General features: G+C 41.2%; 2 protein-coding genes across 6 annotated transcripts in view; one reads left to right on the forward strand and one right to left on the reverse strand.

Annotated features, from left to right (window-relative positions):
• PGBD1 (piggyBac transposable element derived 1) overlaps positions 1–22,857 on the forward strand; it is a 69,558-nt gene that overhangs the window by 23,533 nt on the left and 23,168 nt on the right. The gene's annotated exons all lie outside the window — the stretch shown is intronic.
• ZSCAN31 (zinc finger and SCAN domain containing 31) lies at positions 13,916–21,516 on the reverse strand. Of its 5 annotated transcripts, XM_084967722.1 has the most exons (5): positions 21,437–21,516; positions 17,752–18,224; positions 17,451–17,593; positions 16,792–16,942; positions 13,916–16,306 (listed from the first exon to the last, which is right to left on the reverse strand). In XM_084967722.1, the coding sequence occupies exons 4-5, from the start codon at positions 16,844–16,846 to the stop codon at positions 15,504–15,506; spliced, it is 858 nt and encodes a 285-aa protein (XP_084823848.1). In that variant the 5' UTR covers positions 16,847–16,942; positions 17,451–17,593; positions 17,752–18,224; positions 21,437–21,516; the 3' UTR covers positions 13,916–15,503. The 5 variants fall into 5 exon arrangements, with proteins under 5 accessions (XP_084823848.1, XP_005665734.1, XP_084823847.1 ...); XM_005665677.4 differs by lacking the exon at positions 17,451–17,593; XM_084967721.1 differs by having other exon boundaries at positions 16,792–17,593.

Below are 22,857 nucleotides of genomic sequence, written 5' to 3' on the forward strand. Positions count from 1 at the left end.
CACCATACAAAATTTAAAATGGCTTAAAGATTTAAAGACCTAACACCATAAAAGTCTTAAAACATAGGCAAAACACTCTCTGACATAAACCATAGGAATGTTTTCTTAGGTCAGTCTCCCAAGACAAAAGCAAAAGTAACAAATGGAACCTAATCAAATTTATAAGCTTTTGCACAGCAAAGGAAGCCATAAACAAAAGACAAACTGGACTGGAAGAATATATTTGTAAATGATGTGACTGACAAGGACTTAATTTCCAAAATATACAAACAGCTTATACAACTCAAAATCAAAATATACAAACAGCTCCTACAGCCCAACCAAAAAATGGGCAGGAGACCTAAATAGATAGAAGACATACAGATGGCCAATAGGTACATGAGAAGATGTGCATCATCACTAATTATTAGAGAAAATGAAAACCAAAACTACAGTGAAGTATCACCTCACACCAGTCAGAATGGCCATCATTAAAAAGTCTTTAAAAAAAAAAAAAAAAACAGCTCTACAGATAAATGCTGGAGAGTGTGTGGAGAAAAGGGCACTGTGGGTGGGAATGTAAATTGGAGCAGCCACTATGGAGAAGAGTATGTAGTTTCTTAAAAAAAAAACAAAACTAAAAATAGAGTTATGTGATCCAGCAATCCCATTCCTAGACATATATCTGGAGAAAACCATAATTCAAAAAGATATATGCACCCCAATGTTCATTACAACACTATTAACACAATTAACTATTAACAATAGCCAAGACATGGATGTAACCTAAATGTCCATCAACAGATAACAGATAAATGGTTAAAGGTGTGTGTATAGATAACTGTTGTGAAGAGTTCTAAAGACATATCAGCATCAGCTGTGCAGAAGATACAATATGGTATATATACATTATATACAATGAAATAGCCATAAAAAAGAAATTATGCCATTTGCAGCAACATGGATGGGCCTAGAGATTATCATACTAAGTGAAGCAAGTCAGAGAAAGACAATTATCATATGATACCACTCACATGTAGAATCTAATATAGGATTCAAATGAACTTATTTACAAAACAGAAACATACGTACATAGAAAACAAACTTATGGTTACCAAAGGGGAGGGAGATATTAGTAGTTTAGGATTAGCAGATACACACTACTATATATAAGGTAGATAACCAGCAAGGACCTATTGTATAGCAGAGGGAATTATATTCACTATCTTGTAATAAACTATCATGGAAAATAAAAACTATAGAATGGCACTGAATCCGTAGATGAAAACCAAGACAGGGAGTTCCTGTCATGGCTCAGCAGAAATGAATCTGACTAGCATCCATGAGGACACAGGTTCAATCCCTGGCCTCGCTCAGTGGGTCAAGGATAGAGCATTGCAGTGAACTGTGGTGTAGGTCACAGATGTGGCTCGGATCTGGTGTTGCTGTGGCTGTGGCGTAGGGCAGTGGCTACAGCTCTGATTAGACCCCTAGCCTGTGAACCGCTTATATGCCACAGGTGCAGCCCTAAAAAGCAAAACAAACAAAACAAACAAAAAACCCAAGATGGAGCCAATGATGTAAGGATGATCTAAATAAAATGTAGGTGTCAGAGGCTGAAGACTTGCACATTGGTGTAAAATCACATATGACTGTGAGTATGCAGGGATGTTGAAGGATAGTTCTGTAAAGGGAAAACCAGAGCTGAAGCAGTGTCTTTGAATATTGAAATGAAAGGTGTGTTCTCTTGTGACTGTGCAAGTTGGCAGCAGAAGCCAGAAGAGTCAAGAAAACTAAGGAAATACAGAACAAATCAGGCTAACAATAGAATCATCTAAGGAAAGGAAAGGATAGCAGTAAAGTTGACATACAGCCCATGCTGAAAACTACCAAGGAGATTAAATGAGTCCAGGATTCAAGTCATCAGAATAGATAACCAAAAGAGAAATAGTTGAAAGAAGTGAATGATATGAACTTGTGACTCTTTAGTTTTGAAGCCTAGTTTTGATGAATTAGTCAAAGACAGATCTCACCTCATTTCTGAGTGTCATACCCACAGCTCCTTGTGTCTTTTCACACCATAACATTTACTGTCCCATTCCTGGCTGGATGGCAGATAGGCTTGAATTCTTCCAAAATGTGTCAAATTATGCACATGCTGAGGTGCAAGTGTAAGCCATGCGTTACAGTAACATATTTGCTTACTCCACACTCAGATGCTCAAAGAAAATATGTTCATTATTTCTTTTAATCTGTTATTCCTTGTGAAATACACCACTAAAGGGGGTTGGTTCCCACTTTCAAGTGATGATACTTATAAATACTGGAGTATTAATAGAATGCAGGTTTTAAATGACAAATGAATAGAACAGATAATGATTGCTAATGTGGGTAGGAATTACTTACAAAATAAACTCATTTCAGTTTCATTTCTATTTTGATTGTTAGAGCCTTCTGGCCATCCCCTCCTTGGCAGTTATCAAAGGCTGCGCTTAATGTCTCCCCCTTTCTAAATGTCGTCTTCTCTTCTCTAGGGTTCCATAATTAAATAAATGACTTCAGTACCCACCTAAGTGGATAGTCATCTGTGATTCCTTCTACCACCCACCTCTAATCTGTCTTGAATATGCTTGTATGACTCCACCCCTCTGCCATTACTATCATTTTTAAAAATTATATTTTGTCTTTTCTAGGGCCACCCCTGAGGCATATGGAGGTTCCCAGGCTAGGGGTCTAATTGGAGCTGTAGCCGCCGGCCTATGTCACAGCCACAGCAATGCTGGATCCAAGCCGCGTCTGCAACGCTGGATCCTTAACCCACTGAGCAAGGCCAGGGATCGAACTTGCAACTCCATGGTTCCTAGTCATATTCGTTAACCACTGAGCCATGACGGGAACTCCTGCCATTACTATCACTTAGATCACAGTGCCATGATGTTGCCTGGCTTCCCACCACAGCCTCCCCACAAGATCACCCCAGCCACGCCCAACTCCAAATCACATCTGCTGTGGAGAGTTCTAAAGAGCAAATCAGCATTTGCTATGCAGAAAGCAGAGACACTATGTTATAAAGTAGCATAAATAATATAAACAAAGCAGCATAAATATGGGTATTGGCACCAGGAAGTCATTGAATTCCAACTATATGACCTTGAGCAGATGACTCTCTGAGCCTGGCCCACACTCTTACCATAGTCCTCAATACCACTCCACAGTTGAGAAGAAACAGCTCAAGGGAAATGGTCATTTTTCCTAAGACTAGGGCAGAACTGGCCTGGGCTATCCACACCAGCTTAGGAAATAAATGAAGAAATAAGCTAGAAGAAACTTGTTTCCCTAAAGACTGAAATAAAGCTCTGGAAATTGCCTCCCTCCAAAATTTACATATGAGGACATAAACATATCTTGGTGAAGTCATTGCTACTGGGGGGAGAGCGGGGTTGGATCTTTGTTACTCCCAAGTCTCCCAGAGATGCCTCAGAGTCAAGACCTGGAAAATTCTGGAGGTCTGCAGATTGCCTGGTGTGAAGGACTCTCTCCTAGCAGGCTGGATTCCTGATTCTACATGAAGCTATTTTTCTCCACCTTGATTTGTGTAGCCCTTTTCTGTTCTGGAGGGAGAAGGCATGGCCACACTGGGACTTTTCTTGTTTCTCCAGATAGTCCAAATAATTTAAATAATAGGTTCACTCTGCCTGGAGTCTGGGACTCAGGAGGACATCCATTCAGCATCTTTTCTTCAGAGGTAGCCCTATTTTTTTTTAAAATAATATATGTATGTGTGTGTGTATGTATATATATATATATATATATATATATATATTTTAAAATTGGGCTACCTCTGAAGGTATATAAATAAGCACACATGTATGAATATGGATTAGTTAATTCATATTAAGTGGTTAATATAAAGACTACAAGGAATTTCTAGGAGTTCCCGTTGTGGCGCAATGGAAATGAATCCGACTAGGAACCATGAAGTTGTTGGTTCATCCCTGGCCTCGATCTGTGGGTTAAGTGAGCTGTGATGTAGGTTGTAGATGTGGCTCGGATCTGGCATTGCTGTGGCTCTGGTGTAGGCTGGCAGCAACAGCACCGATTAGACCCCTAGCCTGGGAATCTCCATATGCCGCAGTGCGGCCCTAAAAAGACAAAAAACAAAAGACAAAAAAAAAAAAAAAAAAAAAAAAAAAGAAAGAAAGAATTTCTACACATCAATAAGGAAAAGTTAAAAGGCCCAAAAGGAAACAGGCCAAAAGATATGAATAGAGAATTCACAAAGGAAGAAAAGAAAATGGCCAGTAAACATATTAAAAGATGCATAATTTAGAGTTCCCATTCCCACTGTGCAATGGGATCAGCAGTGTTCTGCAGTGCCAGACTCAGGTTCAATCCCTGACCTGGCAAAATGGGTTGAAGTATCAGGCATTGCTACAGCTGTGGCATAGGTCACAACTGTGGTTTGTATCTGATCCCCAGTCCAGGAACTTCATATGTTACAGGGCAGCCAAAAAAAAAAAAGCCTAACTCTATCAGTATTTGGAGGTTAAAAATACAAATGGCACATTACATACCTAACAGATTGGCAGATATTTAAAAGTTTGATAAATATTGACAAGAATAAGGTATATGTGATATGAATTGGCACAGCCAATTTGGAGGTACCTTAGTATCTATTAAAATTTTAAATGAATAAATGATATATTTTAATTTTATCATCCCACTGTCCTTGAGAATTGGAATTCCTGATATGAGAGAAAAGTGTGGTATGCAGGCTCTAAGATATCCTCAAATTTCTCAGTTCCCAGTATTCAACATTAAATAACCCCTCCCACCACCACTGCCACCACCCCTCCTTCTTTTTGCTATTAATGATAAAAGGATCAATTCAAGAAGATGATACTACACTCATCAATATACATGCCCTAATACAGGAGGACCCAACTACTTAAAACAAATTCTAACAGACATAAGAGGAGAAATTGGTAGGAATACAATAATAGTAAGACACTTTAACACCCCACTCACATCAATGGACAGGTCCTCTAGACAGAAAATCAGTAAGGCAACAGAGATCCTAAATGACACAATAGAAACATTAGACTTCATTGACTTAAGGACATTACATCAAAAAAAAAATCAGAATATATATTCTTTTCAAATGCACATGGAAGATTATCGAGGATTGACCACATACTGGGGCACAAAATTAACCTCAACAAATTTAAGCATATAGAAAGTATTTCAAGTATCTTCTCTGACCACAATGGCATGAAACTAGAAATCAGCCACAGGAAAAGAAATGAGAGAAAACTATGTGGTGACTAAGCAACATGCTACTACTAAAAAAAAAAAAAAAAAGGGTCAATGACGAAATCAAAAGGGTAATTAAAAAATACTTCTAGACAAATGACAATGAAAACACAAGCACTCAAAATCTATGGGATGCCACAAAAGCAGTTCTTAGAAGGAAGTTCAGAGCAATACAGGCCTTCCTCAAAAAAAAAGAAAAATCTCAAATCAACAACTTAACCTACCACCTAAAAGAATTAGAAAAAGAAGAATAAAACATAAAGTCAGAAGGAAAGAAATCATTAAGATTAGAGAGGAAATCAATAAAATAGAGATTCAAAAAAAACAATAGAAAAATCAATAAAACCAAGAGCTGGTTCTTTGAAAGGGTAATCAAAATTGACAAACCTCTGGACAGACTCACCAAGAAGAGGAGAGAAAGAACTCAAATAAAATAAATGAAAAAGGAGAAATCTCAACAAATCTGCAGAAGTGAAAAAAAAATTGAGAATACTATGAACAATTATATGCCAACAAACTTGAAAACCTAGAAAAAATGGACAACTCTCTAAAGACATACAGTTCACCAAAACTGAATCAAGAGGAAATAGCTCAATTGAACAGACTGATTACTAGAAATGAAATTGAATATGTAATAAAAACACTCCCTACAAACAAAGTCCAGGACCAGATGGCTTCACAGGAAAATTTATCAAACATATAAATAACTTATACCCATCCTTCGTAAACTTTTCCAAAAGGTTGAAGAAGAAGGAACACTCCCAAAGACATTCTATGAAGTCACCATCACCCTAATACCAAAACCAGGCAAAGGTACTACCAAAAAAGAAAATTACAAGCCAATATCTTTGATAAATATAGACACAAAAATTCTTAAAAAAATTTTAGCCAACCAAATCCAACAACATATAAAAAAGATCATACACCACAACCAAGTGGGATTCATCCCAGGTTCAAAAGGATCGTTCAACATATGCAAATCAATCAATGTCATACACTGCACTAACAAAAGAAAAGTCAAAAACATATGATCATCTCAATAGATGCAGAAAAATCATTTGACAAAATCCAACATCCATTCATGACAAAAAACTCTTACCAAGGTGGGTATAGAGGGAACATACCTTAACATAATAAAAGCCATTTATGACAAACCCACAGCCAATATAATACTCAGCAGAGAAAAGCTGAAAGTCTTTCTGCTAAAATCTGGAACAAGATTAGGATGCCCACTCTCACCACTTTTATTCAACGTAGTATTGGAAGTCCTAGCCACAGACAAACAAAAGAAATAATATCCAAGTTGGAACAGAAGAGGTAAAATTGTCACTTCATGCAGTCAGCATGATACTATATATAGAAAACCCTAAGGACTCCACACAAAAACTACTCCAACTGATCAATGAATTCAGCAAAGTAGCGGGATACAAGATTAACATTCAGAAATCAGTTACATTTCTATATATTAACAATGAAATATTAGAAAAGGAATATAAAAATACTTTTAAAAATCACCCCCCCAAAATTAAATATGTAGGAATAAAACCTGACCAAGGAGAAGAAAGACATATGCTGAGAACTATAAAACTTTTATAAAGGAAATTAAAGAGGATTCAAAGAAATGGAAAGATATTCCATGCTCCTGGATTGGAAGAATTAATATCATAAAAATGGCCATACTACCCAAAGCAATCTACAGATTCAATGAAATTCCTATCAAATTACCCATGACATTTTTCACAGAACTAGAACAAACAATCCAAAAATTTACATGGAACTCAGAATTGCCAAAGCAATCCTGAGGAACAAAAAGCAAACAGGAGGCATAACTCTCCCAGACTTCAGGCAATATCACAAAACCACGGTAATCAAGACAGTGTGATACTGGTACCAAAATATATATACAGACCAATGGAACAGAATAGAGAACCCAGGAATAAACCCAGACACCTATAGTTAATCTTTGACAAAGTAGGCAAGAATATAAAGTGGGAAAAAGACAGTCTTTTCAGCAAGTGATGCTGGGAAAACTGGACAGCTGCCTATATAAATCAGTGAAACTGGAACACACCCTCACACCATGCACAAAAAGAAACTCAAAGTGGCTTAAAGACTTAAACATAAAACAAGACACCATCAAACTCCTAGAAGAGAACATAGGCAAAACATTCTCTGACTTCTCTGGCATCAACAGTACAAATGTTTTCGTAGGTCAGTCTCCCAAGGTAACAGAAATAAAAGCAAAAATAAACCAATGGGACCTAATCAAACTGACAAGCTTTTGCATAGCAAAGGAAACTGTAAAAAAAAAAAAAAAAAAAAAGAACCTACAGAATGGGAGAAAATAATTTTTTTTTCTTTTTTGCCATTTCTTGGGCTGCTGCCACGGCATATGGAGGTTCCCAGGCAAGGGGTCTAATAGGAGCTGTAGCCACCAGCCTATGCCAGAGCCACAGCAACGTGGGATCCGAGCCACGTCTGCAACCTACACCACAGCTCACCGCAACGCCGGATCGTTAACCCACTGAGAAAGGGCAGGGATCGAACCCACAACCTCATGGTTCCTAGTTGGATTCGTTAACCACTGCGCCACAATGGGAACTCCAAGAAAATAATTTGAAATGATGCAACTGACAAGGGCTTAATCTCTAAAATACACCAACAACTTATACAACTCAACATCAAAAAAACAACAACCCAATTGAAAAATGGGCAAAAGATCTGAAAAGACATTTCTCCAAAGAAGATATACAGATGGCCAATAAGCACATGAAAAAATGCTCAACATCCCTGATTATTAGAGAAATGCAAATCAAAACTACTATGAGATACCACCTCACACCAGTCAAAATGGCCATCATTAATAAGTCCACAAATAACAAATGCTGGAGAGGGTGTGGAGAAAAGGGAACCCTCCTGCACTACTGGTGGGAATATAAATTGGTACAACCACTATGGAGAACAGTATGGAGGTACCTCAGAAAACTAAATATAGAACTACCATATGACCCAGCAGTCCCACTCTTGGGCATATATCCAGACAAAACTTTCCTTGAAAAAGACACATACACCCATATGTTCATTGCAGCACTATTTACAATAGCCAAGATATGGAAACAACCTAAATGTCCACTGACAGATGAATGGATGAAGAAGATGTATATATACACAATGGAATACTACTCAGCCCTAAAAAAGAACAAAATAATGCCATTTGCAGCAACATGGATGGAAATACAGACTCTCGTACTAAGTGAAGTAAGTCAGAAAGAGACAAACAAATACCATATGATATCACTTATATCTGGAATCTAATATATGGCACAAATGAACTTTTCCACAGAAAAGAAACTCATGGACTTGGAGAACAGACTTGTGGTTGCCAAGAGGGAGTGGGATGGAGGGGGAGAGAGTGGGATGGACTGGAAGTTTGGTGTTAGTGGATGTAAACTATTGCATTTGGAGTGGATAAGCAATGACATCCTGCTGTATAGCAGAGGGAACTATATCTAATCACTTGTGATGGAGGATAATGTGAGAAAAAGAATATATATATGTATGTATGTATGTATGTATATATATATATATATATATATATATATATATATATATATATATATATATATCTGGGTCACTTTGCTGTACAGCAGAAATGGATAGAACATTATAAGTCAACTATAATAAAAAAAATCAACAACAACAAAGCCCTTGAAATAAAAGAAAAGGTTTACTTGAAAAAAAAAAAAAAAAGACCGGATACTATAAAACTCTTCAAGGAAAACCTAGGCTGAATACTCTCTGCATAAACCACAGCAATTATCTTCTCCTTGAGTAATGACAATGAAAACAAAAATAAACAAATGTAATCTAATTAAACTTAAATTTTTCTACAGCAAAGGAAACCCTATATGAAATGAAAAGACAACCCACAGAATGGGAAAAAATATTTTCAAATGAAGAAAGTGACAAGGAATTAATCTCCAAAATATAAAACACCTCCTGCAGCTCAATACCAAAAAAAACCAAAAACCCCATCAAAAAATGGGCAGAGGAACTAAACAGACAATTCTCCAAAGAAGACATACAGATGGCCAAAAAAAACCAAAACAAAACAAAACAAAAAACAACAACAACATGAAAAGATGTTCAGCATCACAAATTATTAGAGAAATGCAAATCAAAACTATTATGAGGTACCACCTTACACAAGCCAGAATGGCTATCATCAAAAAAGTCTGCAAAGAATAAATCTGGAGAGGATGTGGAGAAAAGGGATCCCTTGTGCATTGTTGGTGGGAATGTAAATTTGTACAGCCACTGTGGAAGACATTACAGAGGTTCTTCAAAAACCTAAAAATAGAATTACCACATGATCCAGCAGTCCCACTCCTGGGCATATATCTGGAGACAACCGATTCAAAAAGATACCATGCACCCCAATGTTCAATGCAGCACTATTTACAATAGCCAAGACATGGAAACAACCTAAACGTTTATCAACAGAGAAATGGAAAGAAGATGTGGTACACGTATACAAGGGAATATTACTCAAGCCATAAAAAAGAAGGAAATAATGCCATTTGCAGCAACATGGATAGACCTAGAGATTATCATACTAAGTGAAGTATGTTGTACAGAGAAAGACAAATATCATTATCATTTCACTTTTATGTGGAATATAAAGGAGTATTCAAATGAACTTATTTGCAAAATAGACTCCCAAACATAGAAAACCAACTTATGGTTACCAAAGGGGAGATGGTGGAGAGGGTTAAATTAGGAGTTTGGGATTAACATACACACACGACTCAAGGACCTATCATATAGCACAGAGAACTCCATTTGATATTCTGTGATAAAGAATTCTGGGAAAAGAATCTGAAGAAGAATTGAGATATGTACATGTATAACTGATTTGCTTTGCTGTACATCTGAAACTAACACAACATTGTAAATGAACTATACTCCAATATAAAATAAGAATTAAATTTTAAAACAAAAATTGGAATGCATGCACTTACTGGATACATAATGATAAAAGAAATAACTATTAAGCTTTTATGTGATAAAAGTATTAATTCTTATGTTTTAAAAAGTATTTATTAGAAATAGTGAGTTCCTGTCATGGCTCAGCAGAAACGAATCTGACTAGCATCCATGAGGATGCAGGTTTGATTGCTGGCTTCAATCAGTGGGTTAATGATCCAGTGTTGCTGTGGTTGTGGTGTAGGCCAGTGGCTATAGCTCCAACTCCACCCATAGCCTGGGAACCTCCATATGCTCATGGGTGCGGCCCTAAAAAGACAAAAAACAAACAAAAAAACAAAAAACCAAAAAAGTATTTGTTAGAAATACATCCTGGAATATTTCCTGGTAAAAGAGTATATCTGGGGTTTGCTTCAAGATAACAAGAGAGGAGTAGATGGATGTGGATACATAACACAAAACTGTTTGTTTTTTGCCTTTTGGGGGGGCAGCATGCACACCTGGGGCGTATGGAAATTCCCAGGCTAGGAGACCAATGAGAGCTACAGCTGCCGACCTACACCACAGCCACAGCAACCCGGGATCCGAGCCGCGTCTGCAACCTACACCACAGTTCGCGGCAACGCTGGATCCTTATCCCACTGAGCGAGGCCAGGGATCAAACCCACAACCTCGTGGTTCCTAGTTGGATTCGTTTCCGCCGCACCACGACGGGAACTCTGGGCATGGTTATTTAAAAAACAAACAAAACAAAAAAACATGGAGTTGGTAATAATTGTATAGGTCATTTTTGACGATTAAATGAGTTAATACCTGTTAAGTGATTAGAACAGTCCCAGGCATTTAGTAAGTGCTGTTTAAGTTCCTGTTAGTACTAGTTATGGAACATTTATTCCCGAAATGCAGGCATTTACCCTGCCTTGGTTCGTAGTTCATCCTGCACTGTGGGCCCAGCCCTCCCAGACCTGGACCTGGAACCCGATGTACCCTGCTCTCCCTCTCCCCTAAGCCGGGCCAACCTGCAACCAAGACTCTAAAATGTCTCTGGTGGGACTTTGGGACCTGGGCCGGCGGGGCACTGCGATCCCTGTCTGCGTCCGCAGGCGTGGACACTTCGGCTGGGAAGCTGTTTCATCATGTTGGCTTCCCCGCTTTGGGCCCACCCAGGGCAAAGAGGCAAATACGAAACTGCCTCGCTTCCTCTGTACCCCCACATCCTGGGACTTCCCATTTCGATTCACACCAGCCTGGCTCTTTCCTTCCATTTCCAAGCCCCACCACATCCCACTCTCGACTTGCCCCTCAAAAGGATTTCATGTGATGACCAGAGGAGCACCAAGAGACCTAGAGAAGGCTCGCTGTACTCACCGGCCTGCCTTCATGTCTTTCCACTTGGGCACAGAGAAGTCAAGTCACAGCCACACTAGTGGAGAGGAACAAACAACAGCAGTGTGGTGCTACCAGGATGCTCAATCTCCCACCTCTCCGCTTTCCCGGCCCCTCCTTCCCATCAGGCTCTGGCTGCCTGCAGAGCCCTGCACCTGGCCACCCTCACTCCCGGTGTCTCACACCCCACAGCACCTGACCTCCCAGGGGTCCATCCGTTTCTTCCTCTCATGCACCAACATGGTAACCACACCACCTTTCTCCCATGCTTTCCAGACCCAGCTAATCACACAAAATAATTACTTGACGCCTACCTATGTGGTTATCACCTCTATTTTCTATATAAGGAAGAATAATAATTTTCTGGGTGGGAACACAAAGTTTTTGGAAGGTTAATAGGAAAGAGTACTAGATGGAGAGTCAATCAGTCTTGAATCCAGACCTTTGTCATCTTATGGACATGCAATGTTGAACAATCAGATGTCATTAAGTTCCGTTTACTAAACTGTAAGTGTGACTGGTTAAGTACCCATGGCTTCCCCCACAGGGTGCTTATGAGGATCATCTGAGAAACCCCATGGGAAACCTTTTAATTCTATACCTTAAGGCCTTTGCATCAGCTGATCCCTCTTCCTGGATTACCCTTCCAGGTAGCACCGAGCTGACTCCCTCACCCCCTCCAAATCTTGGCTTAATAAAGCCTCCCCTGACCACCCTATGGAGTGAAACTTCACTCCTTTATCCTGCTTCACTTGTTCTGTTTCTACAGTGCTTAATCACCTCTATAAGACTTACTGTACTTAATGCTTTTCTCAGGCACTGTTCACTGTGTCCCAAGCCCCTACATCGGTGACTGCTGGCCCAAAGCGGTGCTCATAGGATGCTTTCTGACCACCTGAGTGCCCCACTCACTGCCTCAACTTCCCTCTTCTCTAGATGCTCCTCTGACCAGAGGCACTGAAAATCCTTCATGTCATTGTTAATGAGGCTGAACGCAGGGGAGTGGTTATCAGCAACTCTTAACACTTTGGACTAGCTTGGCGAAAGAGAAACAGAAAAGACGAAACATTCCCCAATTCTCCCTTCAATTTTCTCTGCTGCAGGCTTGCCTTATCTGGCCCCCTCTTCTTCCTCCATCTCTCCCCTGCTCCTCAGTCATGGGGAGGATTCTCCTCCCCTTTGCTTTTCTCCTTTACCCCACTGGCTTCCATTTTGTGGCTGTTTTTCTCCTCTGTGAGCTTTTCTTTGCTTTTCTGGGTAGGTGAGAGAGGAAGGGGCTATCTGAGCAGAGGAGTTGGAGACTCAGAGGGACCTCACTAAAATTCAGTGTTGAAGGTGTGGTCTGTAGTAGCACCCTATCCAAGGACACTGCAGTGGAGACCTAGTCCTTGTGTCCTGAGATGCTCAGGGAGCCTAGGGAGTACTGCAGGCCTGCTCTGTGCTCATAAACGTGCAAAGGCTCCTTTCCCCTCACCCTGGGAGCTCACGTGAGGGGGGAGAACGGAAGCTCTGTAGCAGGGGCTTTTTTTTCTGAAGCAAACATTACTTCTTGGGTAAAGATTTGGCTGAATTGCCTGTGCTAGAGCAGAGGACCCTGCCTGGCCTCCCAAACCTCGCTCCCCTTAGGGTTAGAGAGAGGGCAGTGGGGAGCACAGGTGGACGGGAGACATGCTGATGTAGAGGTTGCAGGTGTAAGAGGATGGGAAGGAAATGGAGTTGCCTGGCACCTCTAGCTGATTACACAGCCCATCAGGGTTGTCTGGGGCCTGGATGCTCAAGCGTTTTCTCCATGAACCAGCAGCATCAGCATCATTGGGAGCTTACTGAAAATGCAGATTCCCAGGCTCCATGCTGACCTTTTGAATTAGAATCTGTGTTTTAACAAGATCCCAGGTGATTTGTAGATACTCTAAAATTCAATAAGCACTACTCTAGGTAATTTGCATTTAGCTAATTGTTCTACTTTCAAATGAAACAGTCAAGGAATTTTAAAAGAGGTTTTTGTTTGTTTGTTATGGTCCCTAAGTTATAAGGAAAACCAAATATATATACATATAAACTTATTTAACTTTTTAAAAATAAACTTTGAAGATGTATTTAGCACAGTATTTTTTAAGTTGAACTTTTATTTCTTTTGAAACGGTTTCAGATTTTGACTGTGGAGAAAAGTATGAGATTGTTGGCAGAGCCACTGAACATTCTATTTAGTTCAAACCCAAAACTTGTAATTCCACCTACATTCATTAGATTATTTCTCATATAAATCATTGTACACATTTATTGAGTTAGTTGTCAGAGGTTTATAAGTCTGTAATAATTTCATCTTACATACTCTATGAAAAGGTACTCTATCCCCTATCTTAAGACAGGGAGACTGTAGCACAGGGACATTTAATTAAGTTGCCCAAAGTCACAGAGCTCACAGACGGATAGGTGAGGAACTGAACCTAGAGAGCGTGGCGCCAGACTTGTGGGTTTAACCTTTATAATAAATGGCCCGAACATGCTGGTCTCTCCAATTAAGCAGCAAGCTGCCCAAGGTCAGAGGCTCCTTTTTTTATAGTCTCAATGATGCTGCTTGTAATGGCTTTCCATCTTGCTGACTACCCTTCAAAAGGTGGTGGCACAAAAGGCTATGAATAAAACAGGCACATTGCAAAGGTTTTAAAGTTATCATCTTATTTGCTATTTATAACAAAAATAGAAACCTTAAAAATGGCAATGACCGGAACTAAGAATTTGGAGTTAAATATCAAAACACGATATGGATTTATTTATTTATTGTCTTTTTAGGGCTGCACCCAAGGCATATGGAAGTTCCCAGGCTAGGGGTCCAATCAGAGCTGCACCTGCTGGCCTATGCCACAGCCACAGCAATGAATGATCGGAGCCGCATCTTCTACCTACACCACAATTCACAGCCATGCTGGATCCTTAGCCCACTGAGCAAGGCCAGGGATTGAACCTGCGTCCTCATGGATACTAATCAGATTCATTTCCACTGAGCCACGATAGGAATGCCACGATATGGACTTCTAAACCACCATATCTAAGATTTTGCATCATGGGTAATATGTTGCTTAGTAATTGAGTTTTGTCACCCATTCTGATGAAGCACTAAAGAGATCATCCACTACATTCCTAGGGAGACTGTGGCAATGATTTTCTATGGGAATGGGAATAATTATTTCCCAAAACTTTAATTGTATTTAAAATGTCATTTATAGAAAAAAAAAAATTCATCTCTGAATATCCTTTGAACATACCCAATCTTAAAAAATATGCACAAATGCTAATTATTTAGAGTTGTTCAATATTATGTATTACTGAATAATGGCCCCTCCACACCAATTTATTTCCAGGTTAAGATTTGGTCCCTTTAAGGGAAATCATTAGAAGTGAACTGCAGAATAGGGAAGAAAGAGGCTGCCTAGCAACTGCCCACACCCACAGTCATCCTCCCAGGAGAGAGCAGCACCTGCTCTACAGAAAAGCCACGCATTCCAAAGCAAAATAAATTTGATAAGAACAAAATAAGCCACTTGAAAAATCTTACTTCCCAAGATGTCCCCGTTTAAGGGATCTAGTGGTCCATGAGATTAGTCCAGTTTGGTAACAGTATGAATTTTTTTCTCTTTTTGCCATTTCTTGGGCTGCTCCCGTGGCATATGAAGGTTCCAAGGCTGGGGTCAAATCAGAGCTGTAGCCACCGGCCTACACCACAGCCACAGCAACGTGGGATCCAGGCCGCCTCTGCAACCTATACCACAGCTCAGGGCAATGCCAGATCATTAACCCACTGAGCAAGGCCAGGGATCGAACCTGAAACCTCATGGTTCCTAGTCGGATTCATTAACCACTGAGCCATGACGGGAACTACCAACAGTATGGATTCTAAAATGCCTAATGAGGTTGCAATGATGACTGAAGGCTTTCCCACACTCATCACACTCATATGGTCTCTCTCCAGTGTGGCTTCTCTGATGTTTGATAAGGAGTGTTCGCCTACTGAAGCTTTTACTGCACTGACTACACTGATAGGGTTTCTCACCGGTGTGGATTCGGAGATGCTGGAAAAGCCCTGCATTCTGACTGAAGGCTTTCCCACACTCATTACAGCGATAGCGCTTCTCTCCAGTGTGTATCCTCTGATGCTGAACAAGGTATGAGCTCAGGCGAAAGGCCTTCCCACACTCTTCACATTCATATGGTTTTTCTCCAGTGTGGATCCTTCTGTGTCTAATGAGGCCGTTGCTGGCACTGAAGGCTTTCCCACACTCCTTACATTGATAGGGTTTCTCTCCAGTGTGGCTTCGCTGATGTTCAATCAGGCCTGACCTCTGGCTGAAGGTCTTTCCACATTCTTCACATTCATATGGCTTCTCCCCAGTATGGGTTCTCTGATGCTGAATGAGAACTGAACTTTGAGTAAAGCTTTTCCCACACTCATTGCATCTGTGACGTCTCTCTCCACTGGGGTGTCCCCTCTGATTTTCTACTCTGTTCTCACGTTTACAAGCTTCTCTGTACTTAGAATCTAGAGGAACATCTCTTTGGAGTCTGCTGTTCTCAAAATGTCCCATTTCTTTTAAGACTTCTTGCTTCGAGACTAAGTCCTTGTTTTCAAGTATAGTTTCACCATCTGGAATAATAAATGGATCAAACAATGTCATCACTTTCCTTTATGAAAGAGTACAACATAGGATGGAAAACAGGAAGATGTGTATCACATTCTAGGAACGCAAAACTGGTAGCTAATGTAAAGAAGACCTAGAAATATTGAGACCCATGAAGTAAGGGATCATCAGCACCTGTTGAAATGGCTGGCGAGGGTCACCCAGAGAAGGCGAGGTTTCTGTAAAGGATGTGCTCGAGTGGCACTGTTTTAAGTGTTTTTTGCATTTATTAAGTTTTCAAATGACTGACTCTATACTATGACTATCTGTTTTACAGATGCATAAACTGTAGGCATGGGGAGGTTACTTGACCCACCTAGTGTCATATAGATACTAAGCAGCTGCACTTAAATTCCAAGCCAGGCAATTTGGCCCCAGAGTCCACAGTCTTAACTATTACCCTATGCTGAGCCACCAGAGATCACCTGAAGAGACTTATTAAAGTCCTTACCTTGTTCTCCAAGTTTTTGAGGCCCAAAAGATTCATATTTAAGCTGTGTCACCATGGACTGAAGCTGGGTGGCTGCTGATTCCTGCTTGGCCTTCAAATGCACTGCATCCCCTGAGAGCACTTCAGAATGTCCATGTTCACAATCTGGGGCCTGAAGGCAGGTAGGTATATTTGGGTTCATAAGAGAAGGACTATAGGAACCCAGGCTAAAACTCAATGAAATATATCATGTGGAACCACATGAAACATTTTGTAGAGCACACTGGAAGGCCCAGAGTTTAACTCCATACCCAAGAGCAGAAGAGGGAGAACAAGAACGGCCCAATGCAGTGTGGTAGTTTACAGTATGTTCACAAGTTCTTTGGTGCTCCTTCCATTAAAAGGTGGGGCCTCGTTCTTCTCCCTTTGACTAAAAGCTGTATATAAAATGGCTCATTTCTACTTAATAGAAGGTGTATAGCAGAAGTGATGGTGTATAACATCTGAGAATAAGTCATAAAAAGCATGTGGCTTCATCCTTATTCTTTCTCTATTTCTCTGTCTCTCTCTTTTGAGGAGGCCAACTGATATGTTGTAAGGACACTCAATCAGTCCTAAGGAGAAACCCACATGGTAAAGACCTCCCACCAACAGCCAATGAGGAACAGAGGGCCCCGTACCAACAACCACGGGAGACAGCCATCTTGGAAGTGGATCCACCAGCCACAGTCGGGTCTTCAGAGGACTATAGTCTTGGCTGACATCTTCACAGCAACCTCATGAGAGATCTTCCTAAGTGGCTCCCAAAACCCTGACTCAGAAACTGGGAGATAATATTTGTTTTTTTAAGCCATTAAAGCTTGGGGGGAATTTGTTACCCAGCAACAGAGAACTAAGTGGCTATAGCCAACCAACCTGGCTAACCCAACTTCACCCTTCATTTAATATTCTGAGTCTAAGAGCCCATCTTCCTCCTCTCACCTGGTTCTCTGGCTCACTAAGCTCTCGCTCCAGATCTTCAACTGCAGCCACTGCTTCCTCCCCACTCTCTGGGTGATGCTCCCGCACCCAGGCCTGGAGCTCCTCAGGCAGGATGGTCAGGAACTGCTCCAGCACCAGTAGCTCCAGGATCTGCTCCTTGGTATGTGTGTCTGGCCTTAGCCACTGATGGCAGAGTTCCCGGAGCCGGCTCAGTGCTTCTCGGGGACCAGGAGTCTCTTGGTAACAAAAGTGTCTAAAAAGTTGGCGGGAGGCCTCCTGGCCAGAAAAGCTGCTCTCTTGAAGGTAGGTTTCTTGGTTCCAGACAGGGTCTTCTTCCACCTTCACAATCTTAAGTCCATCCTGTTCCCCTGTTGAAGCCATTCTGGGATTAACTTAGAAGGGCTCACTCTAGCCTGGGTGGAGGGATAACTGATTTAAGATCCCCTGATTTAATCTTCTATAGGAGAATATACCTGATGAGAAAACATTATGTATAATGGAAATTAAAAATTATGGGAAAAAACCACAAAGTATAAGAGCAATAAATAGTATGCTATCATTTATGTTAATAAAAGGTATACATAGTAACTTACTTCTGTATGTTTAGAAACTGGAAAAAAAAGGTATATGGCATTAATACATTAAGGAGCCTAATTTTTCACCCTTCCCCATAGACATATACTTTATACTGCCCTCCCACTGTGATTCTGGGCTCAATCATGTGACTTGACTTGATCAGTGTAATACTAACAAGTGTGATACAAGCTAGACCTGAAAAATACTTACGTGATTATGCTTGCTTGCCCTTGCCCTCGACAACTGCTAGGAGGGTATACCGGCATTCAGATGATAAGAAACTTGCAGGACAGAGCCAAATAACCCCAGTGAAGCAGATGAGACCATCCCAGGTCTACTAACAGCTAGCTAACCCTCAGACATGTAAGCCTAGCTGAGATTTGCAGAGCTGTTTTAAAGACCCACAGCTGACTACAGATATACAAGGAAGCCTTGCCTAAAGCAGCTCAAACCCACAGATCCATGTGGTGTTTATTGCTGTATACTTCCAAAGGTTTGTAACTGCTTGTTACACCACATTATTACAGCAATGAAAAACTAAAAGAGGGGTAGCCTCTAAGGAACAAACTAGGTAACTCAGAATGAGAGGAAAGAAAATTTACTTTTCATATAATATCAAGTATTTTTTCTGATTCTTGAACCATATGAAGTACTTATTTCAAGGAAATAAACAAATTAAGAGTTCTATGGCTCAGTGGTTAAGGATCTGGCATTGCCACAAGCTGTGGCATAGGTTGCAGATGTGGATCAGACCTAGTGTTGCCGTGGCTGGGTATAGGCCACAGCTGCAGTTCTGATTTGAACCCTGGCCTGGGAACTTCCATATGCCACAAGTGCAGCCATAAAAAGAAAAAAATAATAAATGAAGAAATTGTAATGATTTAAAAGCTTACCAGACAATATGTGGTAGCTTTAGGGGAAGAACAGGACATACAAAACTAGTCTTGGGAGTTCCTGTCGTGGCTTAGTGGAAATGAATCTGACTGGTATCCATGAGGACACAGGTTTGATCCCCGGCCTCGCTCGAAGGATCCAACGTTGACATGAGCTGTGGTGAAGGTTGCACAAGTGGCTAGGATATGACACCACTGTGGCTGTGGTATAGGCCAGCAGCTACAGCTCTGATTTGACCCCTAGCCTGGGAACTTCCATATCCCACAGATGCGACTCCAAAAAGCAAAAAAAAAAAAAAAAAAAGTTATTTACTAATGCACTGTTTGTGAGCTAAAAGACTGGAAATAACCTAAATGTCCACCAATATGGGACTGGTTAAATACATTACAGTAATCCATATACTGGACTACTGCTATGGAGTTTTCAAAAATAAGGAAGCTCTTTATGTACAGATATAAAAGAAGTGGAAAGATACATTTAATGAAAAAAGCAAGGTGAAGACCCACTGTGAAAACTATTATCAGTTGTTTTAAAAAACAAAAATAGATACATATTATATCTTCTCTATTTGGATACCCAAGCAACATTACTTGTCTCTAGGGATGGGAAATGAGTGGTTGGGGCAAGCATGATATGGAACTTTTCAATGGATAGCCTTTTTTTTTTTGGTCTTTTCGTTTTTCTAGGGCTGCATATGGAGGTTCCCAGGCTAGGGGTCCAATCGAAGCTGTAGGCGCCGGCCTACGCCAGAGCCACAGCAACGTGGGATCCAAGCCTCGTCTGCAACCTACACCACAGCTCATGGCAACGCCAGATCCCTAACCCACTGAGCAAGGCCAGGGATCAAACCTGCAACCTCATGGTTCCTGGTCGGATTCGGTAACCATTGCGCTACGACAGGAACTCCTAGATTTTTTTTTTTTTTCCGGTCTTTGTAGGGCTGCACCAGAGACATATGAAGATTTCCAAGCTAGGGGTCTAACTGGAGCTACAGCTGCCACCCTACGCCAGATCTGAGCCACGTCTGTGACCTACACCACAGCTCACAGCATTAAAAAAACAAAAAACAAAAAACAAGAGAGATTGTTTCTATGTGCTACTTGTAACAAAGGACTTCAGAAATATTTACCAAGTGCCTAGTAGGGCGTCAGGCAGCAGACACATGATAAAAGAGTGATACAATTGCAGAATCTGATGTGCCCTCATCTTCCTTAATCGAAGTAACAACAACAAAAAAAAAATGGCATGGCAGAAAGAGCATAAAAGAGCATTTTTCTACTGGCTTCAGCATGTTAGCAAATAAGGAAGAGATAATGAAAATCATAAATTCCAAAAAAAAAGAGGAATAATTTAAATACCATGAGGAAACGGACAAATCCAGAAATGGAGATACTTTACAGGAGGACTAGCAAGTCAACCAGGCAATAAAATGCGAAGAGAGGGGAAAGATAGAACTTTTTTCTTTTTTGGCTGCACCCACAGCGGCCATATGTAAGTTCCATACCCCGCAGACCTACGACCTAGGCCCAGCTGCAGCAACTAACCGTCAGCGCCAGCCGTTCCTTCACAGAGACAAGCCAGATAAGTAACTCACTGCGCCACAGCGGGAACTCCAGGATAGGGCTGTTTTAAGTTAAGAGACTAACTACTTGCAACGAATGGTCTTTAACTGGATCCTAGTTGGTACATACCAATTGCAAAAAAACACTTGTAGGACGAGGGGAAATTTGAATATTAAGCAGGTGTTATGTAATATTAGGAAATGCGTTTACCTTTATTTGGATGTGTTGGAGTTACGATTTGTGTACGTAAAATGCCCTCAGTTTTTAGAAATGCACATATGAAACTATTTACCGGTGCTAAGTCATGATGCTTGTAATTTACTTTTAAATAAAGAAAAATTAGATGTGATACTGTATAATGTTAACATTTGTTAAATAATACGATAGGTATATAGGCAGTTGGGCTTTTGACAGGGACCGAGACCCTCCTCTCCTCATCCAGTCCAGCTACAAGGCTCCGCCCCTTCCAGGGGTCTTTCCTACGACGTTGGCGGGGGGCAGGGGTGGGACCTCCTTCTATTTCTCTGGGGCCTCAGCCCTGTGTCCAGGCAACGGCGAGAGAATGGCGGGGGTCACTCCCATGCAGACATGCCCTCCCTGCCTCCTGCAGTCTCTGGGGTCGGGCGGGTCGGAACAACGGGCCTGAGACTTACCTTCAGGGTCCAGGGAAGCTTCAGATCCGCGGCGCGGACAGCAACGCACGGACAGCCGATAAACCACAAAGGCCGGAAGTGCGTCAGCGTTGGGAGCCTCTTCGCGGAAGTGGAGCAGCCCTTTCTTGCTAGGAGCGTGCTAGCACCCCCTAGCAGCTCCGGAGGTTACTGCACTCGGTGACTACCTAGTTTCAAAGCTCGAAGCCAGAAATCCAGGCTGATGGGGGCGAGGAGGGAAAACGCAGCGAGATTTCTGTGTCGAGTGGCTCCCAGCATCTGGGAGTTAGACGGACACAGCAACACAAAACGTTAGGGGCGGAAAGGGCTTCAGTTACTCTAGTTATGGTACTTGGCACCCATTCTTTCCTGAGGCTCTCCTCTAACTCCGAGCCCTTTGACACCACAAAGGAAAGATGGTAGTTTAGTGTATGTTTTTAACGCTCAACCTCTATTTTCTGGAATCGTAGTCAAGAAGGAGACAGGGGCACACAAAATGGTAATTACATAAAGCTGATTTGTATGTGAAATGAAATAAAGTAAAATGAAGCAAATGTTTGTAAATCCATTACGACAGTCCCTGGACCATAGTAAAAAGGTATTTTATAAAATAAATGTTATTAGGAGTTCCTGTAGTGGTGCAGCAGAAACGAATCCAACTAGGAACCATGAGCTTGCAGGTTCGATCCCTGACTCACTCAGTGGGTTAAGGATCGGGCATTTCCATGAGATGTGGTATATAGGCCGCAGATGCGGCTTGGATCCTGCGTTGCTGTGGCTCTGGCGTAGGCCGGTGGCTAAAGCTCCGATTAGACCCCTAGCCTGAGAACCTCCATATGCGGTGGGAGCGGCCCTAGAAAAGGCAAAAAGACAAAAAGACAAAAAAAAAAAAAAAAAAAAAAAAAATTGGTTATTCTAGATCATTTGCCTTTCCATATAAATTTTAGAAGTTTATGTATATCTTCAAACAAAATCTTGCTTGGATTTTGATAGGATCTATACTAAGCCTATCAAATCAATGTAGGCAGAAGTGATACCTTTACTGTGTGTTCCCCTTTGCTTCTGGTGTACTGGTTGTTTTTTTGGTTTGTTTTGTCTTTTTTTTTTTTGCCTTTTCTTGGGCCGCTCCCGCGGCACATGGAGGTTCCCAGGCTAGGGGTCCAATCGGAGCTGCAGCCACTGGCCTACGCCAGAGCCACAGCAGCGCAGGATCCGAGCCGTGTCTGCGACCCACACCACAGCTCACAGCAACGTCGGATCGTTAACCCACTGAGCAAGGGCAGGGATCGAACCCGCAACCTCGTGGTTCCTAGTCGGATTCGTTAACCACTGCACCACGACGGGAATTCCTGGAAGTTTTTGTTATGAATGAGTATTTGATTTTGTCAAATGCTTTTCCTGTGTCAATTGTATGATGTTTCCTT

This window comes from Sus scrofa, chromosome 7, assembly GCF_054392235.1.
Source record: "Sus scrofa isolate SSC_HxYL_T2T_F1_AM1 chromosome 7, Sscrofa_HxYL_maternal_Yorkshire_Landrace_v2.0, whole genome shotgun sequence".
NCBI classification, from domain to species: domain Eukaryota; kingdom Metazoa; phylum Chordata; class Mammalia; order Artiodactyla; family Suidae; genus Sus; species Sus scrofa.

Excerpts from the sequence above, each read along its gene's own strand:
- ZSCAN31 (XM_005665677.4), bottom strand. The coding sequence starts at position 18,132 with ATGGCTTCAACAGGGGAACAGGATGGACTTAAGATTGTGAAGGTGGAA. Across the intron at positions 16,943-17,751 it reads TTAGTGAGCCAGAGAACCAG|GCCCCAGATTGTGAACATGG; the intron begins GTGAGAGGAGGA and ends ACCTGCCTTCAG. Across the intron at positions 16,307-16,791 it reads TCAAAAACTTGGAGAACAAG|ATGGTGAAACTATACTTGAA; the intron begins GTAAGGACTTTA and ends TTATTATTCCAG.